The sequence below is a fragment of the Pocillopora verrucosa genome, chromosome 14 (assembly GCF_036669915.1).
Source record: "Pocillopora verrucosa isolate sample1 chromosome 14, ASM3666991v2, whole genome shotgun sequence".
NCBI lineage: Eukaryota > Metazoa > Cnidaria > Anthozoa > Scleractinia > Pocilloporidae > Pocillopora > Pocillopora verrucosa.
Window position 1 is genome coordinate 4116336 of NC_089325.1, and position 24772 is coordinate 4141107.

Below are 24772 nucleotides of genomic sequence, written 5' to 3' on the forward strand. Positions count from 1 at the left end.
TTGAATTGAATTGTTAGTCTGGCCCGAACAAAGTACTTTATGGTTAATTTAATTGAACCTTGAGGCTGAGAGGTGAAAATATTTTGTACGGTTGTTATGGGCAGGTGGGTAACTAGGTGACTCTTGAATCCTTGTCCAACATCGTAGCGTGTCATCCGAGTACAAGAAGGATTATTCAGTTTGATCCTGTTGCTATTATGGATTAAGTCAACGCTGGGTTTTGATTATACCCTCGACCTTTTCAAACTTAAATAATATCATCTGTTTAGAAAATGTCGAGAATTTGAATACATACCAGCTTAGGAACCTTGTAACCCATTTCGAACATATTAAATCCCTTTATGGGAGAAAAATTGTGTTCTTTGTTAAGTTTTGCGCCTCAACGTCAGCCTGTGATTTGCTTTTTGTTGTTTTGTTTTTATTTTGTAATCTGTATGTAGACAAAGTATTTCATCGTAGCAACTCAGAAAATTATTAAGTTTAAACCGAAGAAATCAGCGCAAGGATCTTTACTTTTGTCATGACAAATAAAAAATTAAAATAAAAGGAAAAACACGATTATGTACGTGACGTGAAAATTGGGTAGCCTAGGTGCGTTGCTTTCAAATAGGATATTTTTATTTGAACAGGTTCTGTGGTTTGGATAATGAAATTTGTTTTCCGGTAAATAATGGCACGGATATTGTTTGATTTACATGATTCATATCTTAATGGGTTTTTGTCTTATCTTCAATCTCTACATGACTCCCCGCTAATTGTTTGGTGTATTCCTTCGACAAACAAGATAATTCTGATTTACAACTCAGATATTTCCCATTAGGAGACTTTGGAAAGTGGGGAAGGAAGAGATAACTTTGTGATAGGCCTAATAATTGTTACCTGAAATATTATCTTAGGTATCTTAGGTTCTATTTTGGAGTAATCGCAGTTAATCTGATAAGGGAATTGGCAAAATTAGCTCAAGGAGTGCATCTACGTGCGTTTGTGATACGATATCCTTTCTAGATTTACGTGTACGAAGCACGCAATGAAAATAACTCAGAATTATTCCACTATTTCTCGTTATGAAGTTTAACGGGACGCCATCGTAATGAATGGCTAATTCGTTTTCCTCTGAGTTTTCAAGCATCGTAATTTATTTTATCGCGTGGTGAGGGAAACAAACCTCTCTGATCGGTCTTCTTATAGTGCTGATGAATGAGATAAATTGATTAGTCTTGACAGAATAAACTAAATCAGATTTATTTTGTGACGCACAGAAAAGCTTTACTAAAGTAACAAATTCCCTCAGCGTAGGGCGTTAAATGTCTTAAAAACTTATCTTCAAGAGGTCTAATCTGATATCAAAGAAAATTGGAGGATAAAATCTTATGCAAAACGTGCCTTGTGTTGTTTTTTTTTTCCTAACCTATTTCAAAAGTCCTCGTATCAATTGTTCTGAGAGTCGGCAAAACAGGGTGATATTTTTAAACGAGAGGAAAGTAATCCGACGTTGCTTTTTATAGGATGGTAAATCTTACCCAGTCTCAGAACTATGCAGTTGTCTTGTTAATTGTCAAAGGTAAATGAATAAAGGGGTAAGTTTCTAAAGAAACTGTGGTGCTGCGTCGGTGGGAGAGTATAACAGGGTAATTTAGTATTATCAACTAAGTTGATAACGTAAATTGGCCACCGTAAAGAGTTTCAAAGCTGAAGTTTCAAGCGTTAGCCCTTCGTCAGAAGGAAAATATTGTCGCGGGTAGTTTCGGAGACGGAGGGTGTTGCAATCTAGGCGTAGGAGGAAAACCTTAGCGCCTTTCCCATTTCGAATTATTCTACTGAGACTTCAAAATCGATACGTTCGTTCAATTTTATGTCGTTATTCACAGTTTCTATCGCCTGAAAGATTTTCCTTAAAATCTTCGATGTTGTTCATCTTGACTACCGTCCCTCCACTTGTGTTTGTTTTGTTTTGCTCTTTCTTTCTGTTTTGGAAGCGAACCCTCCGTTGTGATTTTTTTTCAAAATTACACGCACTATTGTAACTAAAATGCTTTCGTCATAATTTTCGAAGGCAACAGCTTACAATGTTTTGTACTTTTGTTGCCAAATCGATAGGTGCGCCATTGTCCTTATATTGGGAATTTTATGGTAACTGTGTTGATTGTTTAGGTTCTTGTATTTGGAAAACGTGGTTTGGGTCTTTCACCTGCGGACAGACAGTTGGGCGCCAAGTTTGGTTTTCCCCACACCTAGATGTAAACTATAACCCAACGTTTTAGAAATAAGATATATTGTGTTTGCGCATTTATTGCTCTTCAACATCGAGTATCATGTTCTTAGGTCGCTTCCCTGATGCATGGTTTCTATAATTGTCATAGAATTTCAAGGTTTGGATTTGACTCGTAAACCCTGCTGTTCGATATCAAATGAATAGGAAACAAGGAAAAAGTCGCAGTAATATTTGGTGTGCCACATGCCATAAAGAAGTTTTACTTGAGGAGAAATTCTTCTGAACTGATACGATCGCAGGTCAACAAAACCTCTTTAGTGTATCACCCGACATGTAGTTGGGCCATGTAAATTATTTCTAACCGGGTATTCACGAAGAAGAAAACCATTTTTTTTTTTACATTCATAGCAATTTTAATTTAAGCATTATAACGATAAATTTTATTTGCTCAGGAAAGAATTGAAATTAGTCAAATTGCCCCAAGCGTTTTACCTTTCGGGGCCATTCTCTACACTAATGACTCTTTAAGTGACAGTTGGCAATTCAAATCCACTTGTGGTTATTTCTATCTTCGTCCAGATATGCTCCGCAGGCAACGACCGAATCTTCTTCTTCCTCTCTCGACCTCAATTAAAAAATATCGTCATTCTTGAAGAGAACTGTAATTTTCCGGAAATTGCGAAAAGGGAAAATGAAGAACACGATAAGGAGTCAACAATTTTTTTTTCTTCCTTGCGAAATTGACTTTCCCTTGGAGAACCGGTGGTCCTCGAGAGTTTTTTTTTTTCTGTTATTAGACACATGCTGAAAGGCTTTACTGTTAATCAGACAAAGGCTAACAACATTGTATGCAAATGTGACTTTCAATGCCTAATTTTTAAGCTTAGCCTTCGGCAAAGATTCTACTTATTTATGCTTGCCTCAGTATCCGTCTCCGGACTGGAGTAAAACTCCATTGTCGTGGAAAAATCTCCTTTCCTCTGATGATAAGCCGAATTATCTTCTGTCAACAAAGCTAACTTTAGTAAGTGTAGACAAATTTTCATCGGTCTTTACCAGAAAGGTTTTTTTTTTTCCTGATACTCAAGTTACGACACCTGTCATAACAACCAGAATACACACGAAACCGAAAGGGGTATACAGTATCGAATAACCTGCAAAGGTTTTGCTCCCATTTTTATTTGAGTGTGTGATCGACAAACTCCTTGCTTGGCATGAATAGCCGACGAACAACAGTCACGAAGAACTACTCATCTCCCTATGACTATAGTTCCTGTTAGTTCTTTTCCGACACATAAGTATATCTTTGAAACTCTGTCTGAATTTTTTGTTCATCACGCCATAAATAATTGGATTGCACCCGCTGTTCAACATAGCCAGCCATGTTGTAGTCGCAAAGAAAGCATCAGGCCAATTGCAGCTTGGAAAAAGTAAACAAATCATTCCAATAAAGTGAGGTGCCCAGCAAAAAAAGAAGGTGCCCATCACTATTAGAAGCGTTTTCGCGGCCCGTGTTTCTCTGTTAAACTTCTCCTTTGCCTCCCTTTCTTTGGCTTTATCCGCGGCTGAAGACGGAGGATCCGAAACTTTTCCCTTTTCAGTTCCAAAAGCCACCGGTACAGCCACCATCGTTTGCAGTGTCTCATCTTTAAGTTCTCCGACACGTGGAACAATTGTCTTGGATTGCCTTCTCGCCGCACGAAGAATATGATAATAGCAATAAGCCATCACCATAAATGGAGCAAAAAAACTCGACGCAAAGATAAATAAGGTGTAAGGGATGTCTAACCCCCAGTTTGCAGTGCAGATCGACTCGTTTGCAATGTAGATGTACGTGGACCAGCCAAAAACGGGCAAAAAGGAGAGAATGATTGCGTGGAACCAAACATATGATATCATACAGAAGGCAAGGCGGGAGGTCATTATCAAAGGATACTGAAGTGGCTTGATGATTGCAACGTATCGGTCAATGGATACTGCTGCAAGGGAGAGCATTGAAGCGATGCAAAAGATAGAGTTGAACATGCCGTTTATGGTGCACCATACTTTCCCGAAAACCCAGTCGTACGTGATGGACGAAGCCATGGTGAATGGCATTCCCAGAAGGGCCAGAAGAAAGTCCGCCATAGCAAGATTTGCTATGAACACACTGGTGATGCTTCGAAGGCTGATATTTCGATACATGGCGAGCACAATTAGTGTGTTGCCCACCAGGGAAGAAAGAATTATGATGAGCATGAAGGCAGCCTGTATGGCGATGGCCACTGGCGAACGCGAGTCCTCAGAAGACATCGCGGCTGCTTTCATACAGCCTGTTGTATTGTTCAACTGATTGTCAAGCATTTAGCGTCAAAATACTGTTGAATAGCTGTCAAACTCAATTCTCTATAGCGATCGATTGATTCAGCGAAAAGTTTACACGATTTTATCTCGGCGCCCCATTCTTCATATTGCTTAGACCATCGCCAAAGCTGTGCACGAATTCCGATTTACCGTCACTAATTTCACAGTGAAACACCTTTGTTATCGATGTTCAAGTTCGTGTTTGTTTTCTCTCTGTTAGGCGAGACTTCCAACCTCGACGAACGGAACCGCGAATACTCTTAAAACATCCTCGGATTTGCGTCAAATATTCTCCAAAAAATTCGGTGATAGGTCGTCTCTATGGTTACACCGTGAGTCGTCCAAATGTTCGCTTCCTTTCTCAGGGTGTTAAATTTGTTTCCTGTAACTTTTACTTCTAAATTAGGGTTTGAAATCCGACACCTATAAGCCCTGCCAAATCGATATCGGAGGCGAAAACCATGTTCACAACAGCGCTGTTACCGATTTGGTTGGCAAGAAGTTCTTCGCACAATGTGATCTCCCACAAGTTTGTATGAGTTGAGCTGTTTGTTTATATCCAACGCCTCGAAACAACTCGACACCTGGACCGATAAAGAACCACTGTAAAAGAAATTTAGCAAAATAGAATTGAATGTCATGAAAATTTCCCAAACGTCATCTTTGTCATTTTTACGTACAGGAAATGAAATTTGACTGAGATATCGGTCTCCCGATTTCTCCGGTCGGTTACACTACTTTGAGTAAACTCGTAAATTAGATATAGTCGTTTCATGGCGTCTAAACGTGGTCTATGAGACATGAAATGCTATTGGGTTGGGTTTATAATTAAGTAATACGGAAAATTTAAATAACTTGAATCCTTCCAATATGTTTGAACCGGACGACATAGGATATGATTAGAATTCGGCACGTTGTCACAGATAATTTATCTCAATTGGTTGCAAGTTTCACGATCGACTCTGTTTGATCTGAAGGGCTTGAGTTAAAGATTAATTTTGCTTTAAAAGAAATCGAACTTTTTCCGTATCGATCTAATGTTTTATATCTGTTTTAGAGAGCCTTTGTAAACTTGAATAATTATCATCACCTTTTCATAGCTTCAGGGAACAAACTGTGGTCGCGGTTCACCTAGAGCGCCTTTATACAGAGAACTGAGGAATTTTAAAGTGGACAGAGCAGAAGTCATTGGATTTAAATTTCTGTAAGCTAAGAAAGAGGTCTACTTTTGTTTTCGTTTCATCTTTTCCCTTCTCTCTTTTAATTCCGTTCGTGCTCTGTAGCTTAAATATGCAACTCTGTCAAAGTTGAACATTCACCTGTCAAATTGTGTTGTCTTTCTATTGGCAATGCACATGTTGTGTAATACTCCCAATAAATATTTACTTACGTTTATCAAACCAAAAAATGCATCACATAACGACAGCTTAGCATGTGTCTTTATGAAAGTGTTCACGTTAATGAATAAATATTTTGATCTCAGAGGACCCAAGAGGATCTATTTTTGTAACAAAGTTTGGTTATCTTTTCTACGTCAAACTTAAAGCAATGTAAGAAATAAAACTACAACCTCGTCTTATAGTCCAATTGACAGCTCTTATTCGTCCTAAAATCGTCTATCATTTGCGAGCCCAAAGTTCAAATATTTACCAGTCAGGATTTATTAATTTTGTTTTCGTACTAAATCGTGATGGGGGCCAAAATAAACAGTTCGCCTATGGACATGCAGTGATATTCAATGCAGAACTCCAGGTAGTTCCCGAGAAACAATATGCCAGCGAACTATCAGTGTTATACAATGAAAAATTCTTTGTACTCGCTAAGTGTGTTATCGCCTACCTTTGAAAACGCCGAGTAACAGCAAAATACACCACATGCCAAAAAAAAAATTCAAGGCTGTGCTCGAATTGTCCTCGAGTTAGAATACACCAGAACCATAACCCTACGAGGTTGTTAGGAATAGTGAAGAAAACACTTTGCTTTCAATGAATCGCAAAATTTGTTAATGAAGTAGTTTCTTTGTTTGCAGTTATCACATCAATCGTGTAAATATCCGTGCTTTTATTGTTTAGTAAGTATTTTTCATTCTCAGCTTAACCCCTGCAGGTCAAGCAGATTGCCGAGATTACGACGATGTAGCGATAAGTGTGTGATCTCATTACGGAACTTAGCAACAGATAACTCGTTTTCACAATCTATGATTAGAATCTGGCTTTCTCATGTTTTGTAATTGATTTTGGGGAAGTTCCACTCATGGATTGCAGGTCAAAGACATAGCAAGGCCACTCCAATTTAAGAAATGAAGTAAAAAATGATAGAAGTTGTCAGGATCCAGACATGGCAAGAATCGAATGAAGACTAAAACATTTTGACATAAAATAAAGAATCGAAGGGCAGAATTAACACAGAGCTCAAGAATCCCAAGCTGGTTACGTGAAGATTTACTTTGAAAATATGCAATCCAGAACTTGTTACGCAATGTTCGATTTACGAATCAAGTTGTACCCCGATTAGCTTCAAATGTGCAAATAATGAACGATGCCTTCAGACTAGTCTAGTCTACAATTTTTTACTTTTGTTTGGGTCAAATCAGTGGTCACTTGAAAAACTTTTTTTTTTACTTTTGAAATCGCTTCATATCGTTGCGTTTCCTTTGCAATGAGGATTGACAGATTTGACAACCAGCTGTTGTTCGTTTAGGAAATGAGCCTTCACTCCTCTCCGGTTCGGAAGACGAACTCAAGGTGATGGCAGAAACTGTTTAAAGTGAACATCGATGACGTCTTAACTACCTCAAAGATTCATCGAAAAAGGAGACTGTACAGTTGGTAATTCTTTTATACCACGACCACTGCTTATTTCACCATATTTAAGGTGTAAGTGAATTTCCCATAAAATCTCCATAAATCATAAATTGCGTAACAGCAACTCCCAAAATTGGGCAACTTTGTCTAAAATGTCTACGTATCAGTGGTTTTGTGTTGCGGATATTTTGCGGCTTTTTGAAACTGTAAACATCCAATGGATGGTTACCCTACGTAACAGATCGTGGGCAAAACGTTTAAGGCGAAAGTCACGATTTGTTTCGTTCACGCACTCAATTTCCTTCTGTTCAATTGTTCTGATTATTTTGATGCCTTTTATCTCGAAAAGTAGTCTCTGATTAAGTGCGCCTTAATTATATGATTTAGATGTCTTCCCATTTCAATGAATGCATTTCTGGCAAATTAATATTTCATAACTCATTGACTTTTGATTAAAATAAGTACACAACATCTCGTACGTACTGAAAAATTTTTCGTCAAAAAGGTCTTCGATACTTCAATACAGCATGTGCCACGGACCTTTTCGCTAATATTTCAAAACTCCACTTATTGAACTCTGGGGTCAAGGTACGAATAACTAATGTTGGTTTGAATCGTGTCATGATTCCAAAATAAATGAAAACAGCTGAACGGATACTTGCCTTTTAGTTAAGTTAACTTGGTCAACAATGTAATCTTTTCAACAACAACTGTAACAAGGTTTCCTTCTGTTTAAACTTTAGATGTTACAGTGAAACGACATGAGTTCTGGCGACGACTTAGGAAAAGAGAGAAAATCTGTGTGGGCAGAACTTTACCATACAGGACGTCCATACACCACAGAGGATCATTATAAATATGTTAGATTTGAAATTGAAGTTGACTCCCTGCTGAGTTCCTGATTAATTTTTTCATAATAGCCATTGCTACAAGGGGTTATACAGAAATGACAAAAATTGAAAGACTTTATGATCGGTGACTATAGTTGTATGTATACGTATCCTTTAAAAGCCGGTTCGAACGAAGGTAATATAGCGCTCAGTTATTTATCTGAATCCTATGGAAAATTTAATCTTGTGTAGTAGTTTTCCGATTATCATTTAGTTTCGGTAATATAATTCAAGGCGCCGAAAGTATCTTTTTTTATTCTAAAACTTTTAATATTTTGCTAGCCTGTTGTGAAATAAATGGTACTTTCGTCACTAACCAACCTTCGATTTTCCTTCTCACGACAAAACATCATCTACATTTTAATAGTTAAGTTAACTAATGACAATGCCAAAACTTGTATTCTTTCGGCATTTACAGAGATGTGCAGTGTGCCGCTTTCAATTCGGGCGAAATATTTAGTAAACAACTCACCCAAGCAAAGTCGGTGTTGGAGTGAAACAGGTTACCTATCCACAACAATGTAAACAGAGTGAAATAACCTGTGAAGTTATGAATTAAAGAGTTTTGATATCTTGTAAAATTGATAAGAAGGCTGTTTCTTTAGGAAGGCTATGGAATGCGTAGAAGACTTTCTTTTGAATTGAAGAAATTTGCGTCAAATGCTAATTGTTCTTCAGTTTTGGGAGTGTTTTCTTAATTCCTCTGTGGATTAGATTTTAGCACTGAGCTTTTTGTTTGTTAAGTGAGTATCTTCGTTTTGAGATGTATGGAAATGACGGACACATATCAAGTAAACCTGGAATATTGAAAATGTCTGCTGTTTGAAGATCATGGAAAGCTTAAATTTTATAATTTATCCTAGTACCCTAGTATTTGGGCGTCCATGGTAAGCTAAACAAAATTTAGCTAATCCTTTTTCCTTGCATGTCCAACATCTAATAAGTTAAAGTTTAGCCGTTTGGACGGGGGATTGTACTTGGATGGGTGGCCGTAAAACTCTCCGTGATGTAAACAAGCAAATGAAAGTGTTATCTTCAATTGCCAGCAACATAAATATCACATTAAACTTCCTGATAGAAAGAATAAATTACAACAGTACTACGGTATTTACCTCGGTGCGAAGGCTACTGTGACAAAGTGCATCGGTCAGCTTTGGAAGATAGTCGCAAATAAAATTTGAAGCAAAAATGATTTGGCTCATGATATTAAAACTACTGAGAGTGTTTACATTTTGTGGATCCAAAATGGCTTTTTACTGCGTAATTATTTAACAACTGTGTCTAAGCAACAGGTACTATTACCAAAAACTTGGGATCTTAGTCGGATTGTTTCACGACAGCGTAAACGTTCGTTATTATTAGTAACTGAAGAATGAGAAGTTTGGCTATCATTGGTTGTCACTCTTCCCGTACGTTTATGTAAAACAACATATCAAACCTTTGAAAATTAAATTTATTGTGATTTAGAAAACTCATGTCCAAGGTAATCAGGAGAAAAGCCGGAAAGAAAGTAATTTTAATCAGGCTTACGTGCTTAATTCCTGACTGCTTTTAATTTGCAAGGCCCAGACAATACATCAAACGTTTATCATTTACTTCAAAAAATGATAAATTGTTTGTCGTCGATTAAAAGAGCGAAAAGCCGGCGTTTTCTAATTAATCCTCGAAAGACCGTAAGAGATAAGTTCCGTTTTCGTGGGAAAATGTATCTGGGTTTTTGTAAAGAATTTAAGTTGCTCTTTCATTTGTTTCGATGTTGTATAGGTTAGATTACCAACCGCTGTTCAGAAATGAGCCCGCACTCTTACCTCAGGAAAGGTAAAGAACGAACACAAGAGAACGAACGAAAGTGTGCCTGGCCGTTGTATATACCGTAACTTAGAATTTGTGCGGTGTAAAGCACCACTGATATGTAAAGGCTGAAACGTTACTTGTTGCCATACTCAAGCACCAGCACTCTAATTGATCAGCGAGTCACTTCATTTAAAGGTTTAATAAATTAAGCTGACTGTTCCCCAGTCTACACATTATTAACATTTTCATCTGCTAGAGTCAAATCCCAGCTGGTATACCACTGAGAGGTTCAAAATTTTTATCAGGATAATTTGAATTTGTGAAATTGAGAAACAAGGCATCAGTAACGAGTTCTGAGACTGAGGAGTCTGTCGCGCAATTTTCATCAGCTCGCTATAATTATGTTTATCAACTCTTTTTCATGGCGGCACTAGGCCACGGAAACATATTCCATTAATTTTTCTGTTCTGTAAAGTTCGTAAGTTGAACGTGGATCAAATCCATGAATATTCCTCCAAAAGAGTTCAAGCCAATCTTCAAACTTTGCAAGCTAGATAAAGAGTCTGCAGGACTCTAACAGAAATCAAAGTGCTACTTAATTTTGTCGGAACTAAGAAAGCTGTTCTATTTTAGTTTATTCTTTCTTGAATTCAAGAGTTCAAGTTGTTACGATGTCAGCCTTGGCAGGTGGCAGTAAGCCCCACACACCAAGCTATAAGCCAAAGTTACTCGATGAGATCGAAAAGAAGCAATGATACCCAGAGCTCAATGTAGAAACGAAATCATCAAACGTTTGCCTAATTTTTCAATGCACGATGAATAACCAATATCCTTAAATTTTTGTCGAATGTTTCTTCTTGGCATGAAGAAGGTCATAAAGATTTCCAATTTTAAATTTTTAATGGTGTAAATATAATTATGGTCACCAACGACCGAGCATTGAGTTCATGATTCTCAGCACGATGAATATAAACCAATCTTCTTGGCACTATGGAAAATATTTTTGTACCCAAAGTACTTCGTTTTTAACGAAAATTCGTTCAGATTTTGGGCTACCGGACAACGCTTAAAGAGCAAAAAACGCGTAATTCCAGAGAAATTTCGAAATACTTTTTGATATCTCTCCGGTCGTAAATTATGCAAGGTTCATGTAGAGGTCTTTGGATAATGCATAGCTTAATACCGAAAATAAAATCTACATATATGTGAAGAAATGAGGTTAAATAAAACCACCAGCGTAGTTTGTTACAATAATATGCCCAAATACATCTTGTGTTTCGGTAACTCTTTCTATTGCTTTATGGTCAATGATTGGGGTTACGCCATAATGTGGTAGCAGGTTGTTTCTCGTCCCAGCCTCTTCCCGTTCAAACGCACAGGCAACGAAGCGTTATGAAAGTAGAAAAAAAATTGCAAACCTCTTTGCAATCTCAACAGTACTAAGTGTGTCGGTACTTACGAACGGTAAGGAGAGAGTGTAGACTACAAAAAGTGTACTTATCGGGAGGGTCGCGGATTGTGAGTCGAACTTCTGAGAAGCCTATTTGGACTGGGCAACTGTTAACCTATAACCCACAATCGATGTTTTTTGTCAACTATTATTGTAAGAGAGACCCGTTGGGCGGGATTAATTACAAAGTTGAACCATTATTACATAGTGCGACAGGGCAGCCTATCCATGGTATTGCAATCCGTGAGGTTTTTCGGTTTAAATCAACAATCTCTGAGATTCTTTAGAACAAATTTACCGACCTGCTAGACTATTCATCTTAAATGATTGATTTGCGTAACTTACGTATCAAGACCAAATGGGCCTAGATTGAAGATTGCAGAAAATTACGCTTGAGCGCAGAAATGCTGAATTATTTCTTTCAAAAATAGTTTTCTGAAACGAAGGAATAAATATCGTCTCAACCATGTGGTCGTCAACAGCGGTGGTGGCCGAGGAGGACGTAATAAATTTGAGATGGACTTTTCCGGCAAGAACCATATATTCAGTAAAATATCTGCAGTGTAATATCAAGCCATTTTGGGTATGGCCCAAAGAAGACTTTATAGAACAAGTACTCATAAAGGGCTTTTTGAAATCATAATTATTTTCAGAATAAGTGCTCTTGAATTTTAATAACGTGCAATATATTTTTGATAACTTGCAAAGTGGTTTCACGGACGTAGTGAAATGCCCTTAACAGAATGTGTTGTGTTAAATGAGTTATTACGGATAGGAGAAATAATTTAGCGAGTGGAGCACATTTAGAGCATGGGAAGTATTAAATTTTTAAGACTGGTTGATTATACTCGTAATACTGAATGATTGACGTGTGACGTGCAATTCTTGAGTGCCTTTTCATCGCAGATGAAAAGCAAATACACTTAACTTGAGCGAAATGACGAATTTACAGAAAATATTCATTTTTACTCAAAGCCGTTGGCAAACGAGTGATTAAAAGCAAGGTTGAATCATGATTTTGAGATTATCGTCAAGTTTTTTCATGAACGACGCTTTACCTGGCATATCCACCCTATATAGTAATAACTGATGGTCAATATATTTAAATGTTGAAATTCGGAAAATATTAATTACAACTTTCTGTGACTAATAGCTGAAAATTTTATGGCTGTGAAAGCGGTGTTTTCCAATTTTTAATCTTGTTTTTTCGTGTTACTCAGTTAAAACAAATGAACTAACATATTTTCATTTCGCGTAAAAAGGCTACCAACTATGTCATTATAAGGCAAAATGGCATAAGAAATTATATTGGATTTATTCCTCTTTTTAATTCAAAAACCTTCATTTCTGTTCCTTAAGAAATATTCTATCGACTTATGGAGCCATCATCCTAACTTAGACAGAAACTTGGTCTCTCTTTTAGTCAAGTTGGTTGATTAAAATCTACCGCTGTCGAATACAATGGATTAACAGGTGCCTACAGCTACAGTTATGAAATTTTTAACCGAGCTATTATTCCAAGTATAATGGTGATGTCTCGCAGCTCATAATCTTTCTTTTCATCCTTTCCGTTTCTGAAACACGAAATGAATTTTTTTGACCATGGAAAGTTCGAACTGATGGCGAAGCTCAATATAACAGAATCAAAATTGGTGGTAGAAAATAAATCTGGAAAGTTCGATTGATTGAGGTAATTGTAAGCACATCAAGTGCTGTTTCACCTCGTCGTGACTAAAAGCAAATTTGATGCTCTTGAGAACAGCTCATGAAGAGAAAAATTAAATGCAATATTCAACTTATTTCCGTTTTGGAGAAATTCTCGAAAAGACTGATTTTTACCACCAGGATGAATATCTATCCTTAGGGAATTAACATAAATGAAATGAAGATACATGCTGCTGTATGATAATAACTAAAGAATTTACCGTTCTCAACTTGCTCATGTTTACATCAAACCTGCTTTAACCAGCAAACAATCGACTAAGCAATGGTGTTTTCTTACCTCAGTTCTCTGGAGGTTAAAATATTTTTTTTTCGTGGCGCGCTTCAATGTGTTGTATGCACCAGATAACCTACAATCTAAATTATGGATCGTTTCTTTTAATTTAATCATGCAAGCAGTTTAAGTCGAACCTCGTGAATATTTAAAATAAAATTTTGAGCCAATCGGCAGCCGTTGTCGGATGGAAAACTACGTTGGTGGGATAACGGTGTTTTCGTGCACGAAAGTAAGTAGATAACTGAAAGAAAATGATAAAGGAATGCTTTATAACAAATCCAGCTTGAGTTGTATGAAAATTCCATTCGATTAAATTTTTCTATTGTCCCTTTTTTTTTGTGCGCACGAATTCAGCGTTAAATTAAGTTTTTAGATTATGCATCTTTTTATCTTCATGTTGCGTTTTGTTGGAGAGGAAATTCCTGTTGAGTCAGTGTCTCCTTTTTAACCCTGGAGATTGTATATCACCTCTATAGGTTTTTAGGGATTATCGATGGTAAACATCTTAAGCACCAGGACACTACTTGACCTCAACCTGCTTCTGTCGAAGATTTGCAATTTTTTCCTTGTCAATAACCAGTTGATTATTCAAATTGTATCTCTCATTAATCTTCCAAAGATGTACAAGTGATCTGTCGAAGCTAATTGCCGTATAGGAATAGAAGGATTTGGTGTACTTGAAGTAAATGATTGAATTCTTTTGGCCGAGTAAATTAGGCTTAGTGAGAAAGGAAGACTTGGGGAGTAAAATTCGATGAGCTTAAGTAAAATAACAATGAACAAGCTGAAACAATAATTTCATTCCTGATAATTGAAAAGCTGATTTTTTACAACATACTGATCCCCGAATTCGCCGCACACCCAACCAATTTTTTTTCAATCATGACAAAATTAGTTTTCTTATATGAATGAAGTTAAAAGAAAAAAAAATGAAAAGATGAGCAGTTATTGAAATAACAGAAAATTCAGAGCTTTCAATGTTATTTGTTGAAAATTTAAAATCACGTCCCCGTTCGACAGCTGGCTATTTATGCATCAAATATTTCAGAAAGCTTCTTTATTAATGCAAATTTGGAATGAAAAGATAAGCTTTGTTTATTTTTGTGCCTCGCTAAGATGTTTTCCCGCGTTTTCACGGTCTTGTTATTTTAAGCATGATATGATCGCAAAATGTGGCATTAAAATTGCAGAAGACCACGTAATTTAGAAAGTGCTCCAGTAAAAGTTGGTAAGAGATGACCAAAGGGCTTGAAAATTGCTCCCCTCTCCGGCGATCTTACCGTACTCTGATTTGCAAAACACATTAGAGTCAAATGTGAATGTGATATGAATCTTTTCGGCAAAGCCTTATGGGTGAGTTATCTTGCAATTCAAATTCAAAGCTGTTTTGCGACTGATCACCAAAGTGAACGTTGATACGATCCTGGTTTAATGAAGATCAAATAAGTTCTTGTATAGTGCCTCAGGTTACGGAACGGAAAATAAAGAAAACTCAAGGGTAGAATGGTTTGAAAAATCTCCCCAATTCTCCTTCGATTAAGCTCTCTCGATTCACACCTTTATTTTGAATGCTTCATTGTCAAAACGATAACGTAAGGTTCTCTGGTAAAATTATCAACGAAGCAAACGAGCTTTAATTCGTTTAAAAGGGCAGAGAAGCAACCAAATGCTCCTTTTCTTGAACAAATGATCTTAGCTGAAGGCAGCTACTGAGTACTTCTCTAATAAATTTCTTCTACGGTACTGCTACACACCTTGTTTGTATACGACTCGTACGTAAATGACAACTGACTGTATAATATTTCCTTCAAGTATACCCAAACTTCTATTATTACATGCAAAGGACAATTTTATTGGCTGAATTTTTTTCAATGGTAACATCTTTTGTCATCAATAAGACCCTTACACATGTTTATAAATAAATCAGATTTAATTATGGATCCAACTAAATGGGTATGTTGACTTTCCAATAAGTACAAGTTGATAAAGTAAAAACGATGGTGAATTTTCTTTTTTCACGCTAATGTTTTTCTCGAAGTGCGTGAGTTGTTTTCGAATCGAAGACGCTTCCGCCTAACGTTTTCTTTCCTCTCTCTTTTAAATAAATTTGCTACTATTTCTTTTTTTGATCTTTTGAGGGATCCGTGGAAATTCCGTTATCAGATTAAGCTTGCGACCAACTAATGAATCATCTCTGTGGATATATCAAATGTGGTCAAAAAATAAGGAGTGTTCAAAAGTTCAGAAGTTTGTGGCCTGTGGGCATTTTGATGGAATTGTTCCAGAAATGAGGGGAATTATTCTCGGGTAGAGGTTAATCCTTCAATTCCCACGTATCAAGAAAGGCGGATCAGCTGAAAGTTGAGCAGGCTTGACCGTATATGGCTACCTTGGAACAATGGCGGAAACAGCTTTAAAATACACGCGGGATTTTTCGAAATTTCCGATTATGATACAAGCGGCAGATTTAAACCATCGGCAAAACTGATGATACGACAAATCCTCCCCGTGGGCGTGATTCTGGTAGATTATTTAGGATGCAAATAGTCACGGTGGGGTGGATGGTGGGGCGACTGTAGCATGGTTCGTACGCTTTTGACTTTCTGACATTCCATGACTTTCCATGACTTTTTCCATGACCTTTTCCGATTTTCCATGACCCAATTGTTCAAATTATTTTTCTCAATATATACTTACAGTACCATCAATTCGTTTTTTCCTTGCATGTTAACCAAATTGTAGAAAAGAAGAAGATGCTAAGACCAGTTAAATTCATACGTATAACACGGAATCTTTATTTCCGTGCAACAAAATGACACAAGTGCAACAACACGACGTAAACAGATACTTTTTTACTAAACTTTACAGTCCAGAACTATATCTTTTAAATTTCCTAAGATAAACTTTACAGTCCAGAACTATATCTTTTAAAATTTCCTTATAAAACTGTACAGTCCAGAACTATATCTATTAAAATTTCCTAACAAAATCTATACAATGCAGACTTAATTTCCTAACAAAATCTGTACAATCCAGAACTATATCTTTTAAAATTTCGTAACAAAAACTGTATAATCCAGACTTAATTTCCTAACAAAACCTGTACAGCCCAGAACTATAAAATCTTAATTTCCTTACAATACAGTCATTGTTTCAGTGTTCACAATTGCAGTATGAGGTTTCAGTTTTCATCTACAATATAGAAAAATATATGAGTGCATCCTTGTATGAACAAATCTATTTGTTCAATGGTTAAATGCTTGCAATTCTGGTAAATAACTTCAAGAAAGCAGTACTTTTGGACAGGTTGTCACTCGGACTTATTTATCACACTCTTCCAATTCCTTGTTTAAGTTTTCTAGTTCTATCTTCTTCTCCTTTGCTGCATTTCTGAGTGCATTTGATTCGGTTAACAAGACGAGCTGCCTCTTCACCTCAGCCTCTTTAGCTAATTTGTCAGCATCAAACTGTAAGGTGGTGATCTCTGTTTCAAGTCTCTTCTTTTTCTTCTGGAAATCAGCTTTTGCTTCATCCACAGATTTTCGTTTGTGGCTTTTGGCAACATTTTTCGCAAGCTGTCGCTGCTCTTCAAGATGGGCGTGATACCGCTGTCTTCCTGCTTTAGCAGAGGTAAGAAGCTCGTTCGAAATGACCAATTTATGAAATCCATCAATACTCAATATGTGGTCATGAATGGTGCGTTGGGCAACGAAAGTGGTCTCCTTCATATTCTCAATCATTAGCTGTCGGTTAACGGAAAATCCCCTTTCTACACTTGCTTGCCCATGTGAGAGACACAAGAGGAATTTCACAACGTCCCACAGTTTGGAAAGTGAACCGACAAGACCAATGTGTTTTTGGAGAAATGCATCCAATCTCTGATCTGTAAAGTCAAAGTCTTCAAACTCAGACTTGTGCACCTGTGTAGCCCGTTCCGTAAATTCACTGTACTGTGACAACAAAATGTCACAATCATGAATATCAACCCTCTTGCATTCTACCAATTTCTTGAGGACAATCTTGAACCTCGCACAGCTTGCTTCTTTCTCTGTCACAATATGAATCGGATCCAAACAGCACAGGTTCCTGGCAAGGGAATAGGCAATTGGGGTCTTCTCAATAAGTTTTCCAACTGTAGCTGTAAGGAACGACTGGAATTCCTTCCTAAATTCATATGTCTGACGATCACTGATTTTCTTGGCTGCTTGCAATTCTTTCAGCTTCGTGGCAGCAACAAAACCAACATCCAACTTCTCCACGTCAAGGCAATTCTCCCTCTTCTTGAAGTCAATCTTCAGAAGCTTTACTGCAGAGCTGGCACCCTGGAGTACATCAGCTTTGACGAACCTTTTCATGAGACCACGAATCACCTTCTCTAGACTGCTGGCCACAAATGGTAGAAGAGGGCTGTCGCTTTGGAACTGTACCAGAAATGGTTGCAGCTGTTTAGCCACTGACTCAAAAGCAGCAAATTTGAGAGGCATTAGTGGATCTTGGGTTGAATCTCTTATCGTCTTGTAGGACTTTGAAGTTGGCACACTATATTTGCTGCTACGTTGCACCGTTGTCACATAGAAAGTGACTTCTTTCCATATTTCCTGGGCCCGTACTACAACTGGCAGGTTCTCCAGCCATCTGTGCTTGCAGTACTTAATTGGAAATACAACACTGCTGGTTATTTCTGTGTAATCCTCTCTTCGTGCTGGTGAATCCACAAATAACCAATGAAGAGAAGACAGAACTTCCTGAATGCTCCAAGTAGATGCCTTTGATCCAGCTTTGAAAGCATTGTGTACAATGTGAAGTCCACAAGAGCCTACGTTAACTAAGATGGGTGCGTTTTCGTCAACCTCAGAGATCAGTTCCTGGAATAGCTCATGCAGTTTCCAATTCACGTTAGGCCCGTCCATTGACAACTGCAATATGTTGGACTTCTGAATCTTGATACTATCAAGGTAGCTAACGATCTTTTCCAAAAGGTCGTCGGCTGTAGCATGTCCCAGAAATACAGAGGTTAGGTACCTTGTCTGCACTCTGGAGTTCTTTGCATCCCAAAACCTAACATGCAGATCCATCTGCTTGGTTTGGGTAACTTTATTGTGCGATTCATCAAAAAGTAAAACAAACAATTCAAGTTTTGTGACTTCATCCGTAAGCTTACGTTGGAAATAGGGTGCTATGCCAAAACAAGCTAAGTAAGCACATTTTTTCTCGCCACAGGAAAACTTGCTGGCTATCTGGCTGTCCGGAAACATACGTTTAAATAGTTCTGGAATGTCCTCACAGCTCTTGTAACTATAGTGAGACAAGATTACTTTCAGTGCCCACAAAACTTCTGCAGCAAGTGTCTCATTTGAAGCCACATAATTTCTTATATCATCGGCACCGGAAGAACATGGCTGTTCAGAGCGTCCTACTTCATGTGAACCACGCTGGCTTCCAACAGCAGGTAAAAAGTTTCTGAGGCTGGCATTGCTACTCTCGTCTAAAATCAAATTAAAAAATGTTTGTTTATGAATATCGTCAAAAATGAGCCCTAATTAAATGAATTTACTGTCACAGAAATCCTGGAATCTCAAAATTTCACAATAGCCTCATCGAAATTGCAATCCACTTATAAAAATAAACCATATTTTACAGGCGCCACAACAGAACTGAAGGAGGGGGGGCTGAAGCCATAATTAATCCCAATGCTGAGCCACAAATGTCAAGGAAAAATAAAAACTCACTTTTAGTGTATTAGTGTTGTATCGCATAGTATTAACTATTGTATAAATTTTGTATTAATAAATAAAGATGCGCTAAATAAAAAAATATGAAATGGCCGTTTTGCTAGTCCCTCATAATACATTAACTTTATATCTGAAATTTAATATACCTCCGAGTTTAGTCCCACCGGCCCCCAACCACCCCCCCCCCTGCAGCCTCTCAAAAACTCAAAAGAACACTCTTGCCTAAACATCGGTACAATCCATGCATTATCTTTGTCATCCCGAAATTAAAAAGACATTTATTTATATTCTGTCGCTTTAGATGACAAATTCTTTTGTTCTGTTTGATTATTTTGCCGATTCTTATTACACCACAGCACTTAAATCTATGTTATACCCAATACAGGCTGCATCCTAAATGAATCACGAGTTGGTACAAATATCGAGACAAATATCTAACGCAAACATGCATTTTCTTGTCTTGATGCAAACTTTAAATTCTAGTAAATTCAAATTTGAACACACAAACGTACCTTTAACAGCATCGACGTGCTTCTTCGATTTCATGTGGCTTTTCACTGCTGCTTCTCCCATATTTTGAACAGCGAATGTCTTTTTGCATGCTTTACATTTTGCCTCTGACGAAGAACTCCCGCGTTCTATCCACTTATTATACTGCGGGTTACTCAGCCAAGCATCTTGGAATTTGCATTTTCCAGGCATTATATATTAAATCTGCTTGAATGATCGCTCAAGCTCATCTTTACCTCGTGGCAGGCCTGGTCGCATGGCGATGCTGGGACTCGGCCCCAGGTCTCAGCAAAAACGTATCACACGGTATCGGGGGAAAAATGCGCGTTTGTCGTTGCAAACACGTAAACAAGGAATAGTTTATTAAACAAAAACTTGTGAAAGCAAGGAATTTTCTTTATTTTCATCTCGGTTTTTGCAAAATGTCAAATTATAACAATTTTCCATGACTTTCCATGACTCTGATCGAAATTCCATGACTTTCCAGGCCTGGAATTTTTTTTTCGAAATTCCATGACTTTCCAGGTTTTCCATGACCCGTACGAACCCTGTGTAGCTTTCGTATCTGAAGTAAAGAAATGTCACCGTTTTTTCCTTTACATTGCTTAAACTGGCGAAAGATATATTGAATTAGAGGCTCACTGTGCGATACAAAGGTGATGAGAGCATGTGTAACCTGGTATTAACGTCCGAAGCCTACCACGCCGTTGAATCATGTAGGAGACTATCGTCATTTGCTCGATTGTTTAATGTGCGGGTATTTAAATTTCGCGCTGCGTGAATGAGATTTTGTTCCTGACGTGCACTAAAAGATTCATAATCTCCTTCCTCTAGCGTGTGATTTAAACCTGGTAATAACGTCCGAAGCCTCGCGCGTCGTTAATTCATGTATTTTTACGGGTATCTTTCTCTTTCCGTATTTCGATTCAACGAAAGGAGTTAAAAAAAACAATGGCGAGTGGAAATAGTCGCACACGCTCGTTAATTTCTCCCATTCGACTCGACTGTTCAATCCGAGTATATTTAAATTTCGCGCTTCGTAAACAAGAAAAACTGAATAATCTCCTCCCACAATTTTTTTGTGTTTACACAAACCGACATCTAATTGATACCTATTCATCCTTTTGTGTGATAGCAGGAGGTGAGATTTTTTTCGCATAGTCATGTTCTGCTAGTTTCTTCCTTTTTTTTTTTTTTGCTTAACAGGTTACGTGTATTCAATCACATCACTGACGCTGTCAGATTCATCTACCAAATTTTAGGGCAATCGAATTTCGCGCTACGAAAGTTATCCTATTTTCTTATATTGCATAAAGCGCTGCGCAATCGCCTCCCATAATTTGGTTACCTTAGCGTAAATGCATCAGCCCAGCAAAAACTTAACACGCGAAAAAAAATCACACCCCTTGATTCGTTGAATGCCGCCTCGGTTGATTGAGAACAAACATAAAGTCCTAACGTCCGCTTTCTACAAAGGGAATATTTGGGAAAACTGTTGATAGCTTTATAATTTTAATAAAGACTGTTAGAATCCGTCGTAAAACTATGTAAGCTCAAGCAAGACCTGCTTTTTTTTTCTCCTAAAGAGAATATAGAACAAACCAAAAACAAAAAATTCGCAACTTCTCCATTGTGAGACTTGTGAGTAAAACATCACACTCTCGTCTTGCCGCACGTTTGACTGAAAACGAGAATAACTCAAAATAGATGTTCTCTCAAAAACTAGAGATAATTTCACTAATAAAACTCTGTTTTTAATGAGAGAGACTTACTTTTAAGCAGGACCTGCTTTTTTTTTGGAAAAGATAAATAAAAAAACTCGCACCTTCTTCATTGTGAGACCTGTGAGAGAAAAAATATCACACCCTCATCTTGCCACGCGTTTGATTGAAAACGAAAATAACTCAAATACATGCTCTCGCAAAAACTAGAAATCATTCCTTTGATCATTATATCTTGTATCATCAACATAGTTACACGAATTCGGCGCTTTTGCAAAGAAGGATCCTCGTGTTAGGTAAACAAGCTGGTTCTAAAAATGATGGGCGCCTCGTTTCAAAACAGCTGTGCGCCAGAAACAAGGTCTTTAATCGCCTCGAGGCTCTCCACAGAAAACCGTCACTTTCGATTGTATTTAACACCAGTAGTAAGACCAAAAAAATATATTTGTACGTTGAAAAAACTGACTGGTAAAAACCAGGCGACTTGACTTACATATAGAAAGAGGTGGTTTAAATGAGTCACTGCAACAGGGCTAAATTTAATTATTTTTGAATTTGCGAACCTTTGGCTCGATGCGCTAAACGAGGGTCAAGTCTAACCCTGGGTACACCGGTGGAGATTGGTTTTATTAGTGCATATTTACACTACCCACTCCCCCAGTACAGCAAAATTGTCACTCCGATGATTTTCTCGATCAGTTACGAGCTTTTCCGCCTCCCTTCGGCCAAAGTCCCTCAGGACTACCAATTACTCAGGACTTTTATTTGGAAAAAGGCACATCAAATTTGTAATTCTTCCCACTGCCAAACATACATTCTTATGATGTCATTTCAGAGAATTCAATATTAGATCAACTAATTATCCCCAAAGTGATATTTTTCTTTATTCTCATCACTTATCTGGTTGACATTGTATTGATATTGTAAGGAGAAATTCTGTCTTGGTCACTCATTGGAGTTAAAGGGTTAAAGCCTCTCTGTTTTTAAATTTTTTTTAATCGCCTGTCTAATCGGTTGGTTCAGACGTAAATTACGTCATTGAATAACAAGCTGGGAGTTATAATGGCTTGCTGTACATATTTGAATTTTGAAAGGACTTTTTTTTATTTGCATGAACACCAGTCACTTCAAAAACTTCACGATACAAAATTAGGCACTAATTAAGCCAAATTTGTGCGAGCAATTCTTTGAGGGAATTTGAAATAATAGTATTTGTTTGGATCGACTTCCATGTCCAGTTGGACACCTTATTTGTTTGTTTTATCGCTTCTATCGAAATAGTGATAAACTTTTTGCATAAATTTTTCCTCTCTGTAATGTGAAGTTGGATTTCATAACAAATTCTCGCCGTTACAATATTGACCCAATGGAATAATGAGATTCTTTAGTTACAAAAGAAAAATGACCGAGGGCTTACCTACCCCTTTTTAAAACTTTAATCCAATTTTTCGAAATAATTAATGCTTTTAATTATCTCATATCACAATTTGCAGTGTTTCTAATTGTTTTCTTCTTGTATGACGTTTGATTTTGAATAATCTCGGTACTTCACGGCCTTTAATTAATTCTAACACGCCCTACAGAAGTAGCTGCCGAAAATTAATATCGTGATGAAATGATCAGGTTCGAAAAATTTTAACCGTATGGACTGGGACCTAAATCTTTAACTTATCTATAAGCGCATTAGCGGTAATTTCACCAAAAGTAAACGCACTATGAAATCCTGTAAAATTCAGGAACAAGTGTTAATTGGTATTCATTAATGCGTTTCTTTTTTAAGCTTTCGCTTTATTTATATATTTAAAACTGAAACAGACAAAATACGTCAACTCCAAAACGCTAATGCATCCCCTCTGTGGTATTTCAACTAACCTTGAGACATTTTTGAATGTGAAAAGAAATAAACATTTTCAAATAGGTTTCACTTCCGGAATGTTTTTTCTCCACATGAAGTTATACTGAGATTAAGCAATTTTTAGTTTACATTGTTCGCTTTCATTAAATGAAGGTGTAAGTTATTAAAAGATTCTTGTTTGGCTTTCAGTAATTATCCACATTGTTTTTGCGATTTGAATAAAACCGCGGTTTGAAATATTTTTATTCAACTTTGAATAGCATTAATTTCTCAATAAAAGGTGAAAAACGCGCTTTTTATGAGAAAAGGACTGAACAAAAAATAGCGACATGTAAAAATAAATTCTACGTCTTTCGATTTGCATTTTTTCTTGATTACTGACCATTATCTACCTTCCTCTAGAGTCTCTTCCGTCCCTAGGCGGGCAAATTTATCATGTTAACATATTAAGCTGAACCTTAACTTTCAAATCATCTCTCGGCAAACTTTGCTTCCTCTCATTTCGAATTTTGAAATACGTCAACTTACGTATCGCTGCCGTTCTAAGCAAACCTATAAAAAACTGTTTCCTCGTCATGCGCGTCCTCAGATGAAAAATATAAATGAAATCAATGTGCAATCTAGCTCGGCGATCTTATTTGACTGAGTTTCAAATTGAAATGAAAACTGCGAGCGGCTTTTGTGGAATTGATCTCTATTCGACGCCTCAAAACTTGTTTACTCTGCGATACAGTTATGAACGGACTGGCAAATATTACATCGAAAAAACCTGAATTGCCAAAAAATAACAAAAGTTGAATTTACATACCTTTGAGATCTCGACTGATCGTGAATGAAAGCTCAGGGCAGAACTTGAATGAGGATGCGTCTCATGTAATTGCTTTCTTGAATTATTCTGTGACTGAGTAATATGTCGTCAAACTGAAAGATTCTGGCAAGGAATGAAAACTTGTTCCCTTAACTGTGACAATGAAATGATTGATTGCAGTGCTGAAACATCATTTCCGTCAGCATCTTTACGTCAGCATGTCATGTCTTCTGCTTTAAAGCATAGTTTGAATTCATACCCACTCTTCTCGCCACACGCGGTTCGGTTGGTATCTGTAATAGGCGAGATAAAGAGCAATTTCTTCTCTCAGAATCTTTCACTCAGCTCTAAACTGTAGCGATTGACGTACAAGTTCATTGTTTGAAAATTATTGTTAATGATTCAAAAATCAAATACGCGTCTCTTTGAGCCGATAGCCGCGTCAGTGTTAATGTGAAGACAATTCAATATATTGTTCGCATTCAAATGTTGTTTCCTTCGAACAGCTGCTCGACCAATCGTACTTACACTGTACTTGGAGGTGAAACAACCAGAAATACATCAAACACTTCGGCCCCTTTGCTCTTCGAGGGAAGGTCTCAGTGATTTCATTGTCTCACAGAGATAAATTAGCAGGCACTCGTAAAAGCCGTC

At 37.3% G+C, this 24772-nt stretch overlaps 2 protein-coding genes across 4 annotated transcripts; both read right to left on the reverse strand.

Moving 5' to 3' along the window:
- Positions 1-2599: 2599 nt before the first annotated feature.
- LOC131795080 (octopamine receptor beta-2R) lies at positions 2600-24772 on the reverse strand. 3 transcript variants are annotated; one of them, XM_059112647.2, is made up of 3 exons: positions 24647-24772; positions 24119-24411; positions 2600-5158 (listed from the first exon to the last, which is right to left on the reverse strand). In XM_059112647.2, exon 3 carries the CDS (start codon positions 4553-4555, stop codon positions 3449-3451), a length of 1107 nt encoding a protein of 368 aa, XP_058968630.1. In that variant the 5' UTR covers positions 4556-5158; positions 24119-24411; positions 24647-24772; the 3' UTR covers positions 2600-3448. The 3 variants fall into 3 exon arrangements, with proteins under 3 accessions (XP_058968630.1, XP_058968631.1, XP_058968628.1); XM_059112648.2 differs by lacking the exons at positions 24119-24411; positions 24647-24772 and adding exons at positions 5646-5709; positions 6395-6620; XM_059112645.2 differs by lacking the exons at positions 24119-24411; positions 24647-24772 and adding an exon at positions 6395-6620.
- On the reverse strand, positions 16098-20279 carry LOC131792326 (uncharacterized). Its single transcript, XM_059109705.2, has 2 exons — positions 19737-20279; positions 16098-18977 (listed from the first exon to the last, which is right to left on the reverse strand). The coding sequence occupies exons 1-2, from the start codon at positions 19924-19926 to the stop codon at positions 16813-16815; spliced, it is 2355 nt and encodes a 784-aa protein (XP_058965688.2). The 5' UTR covers positions 19927-20279; the 3' UTR covers positions 16098-16812.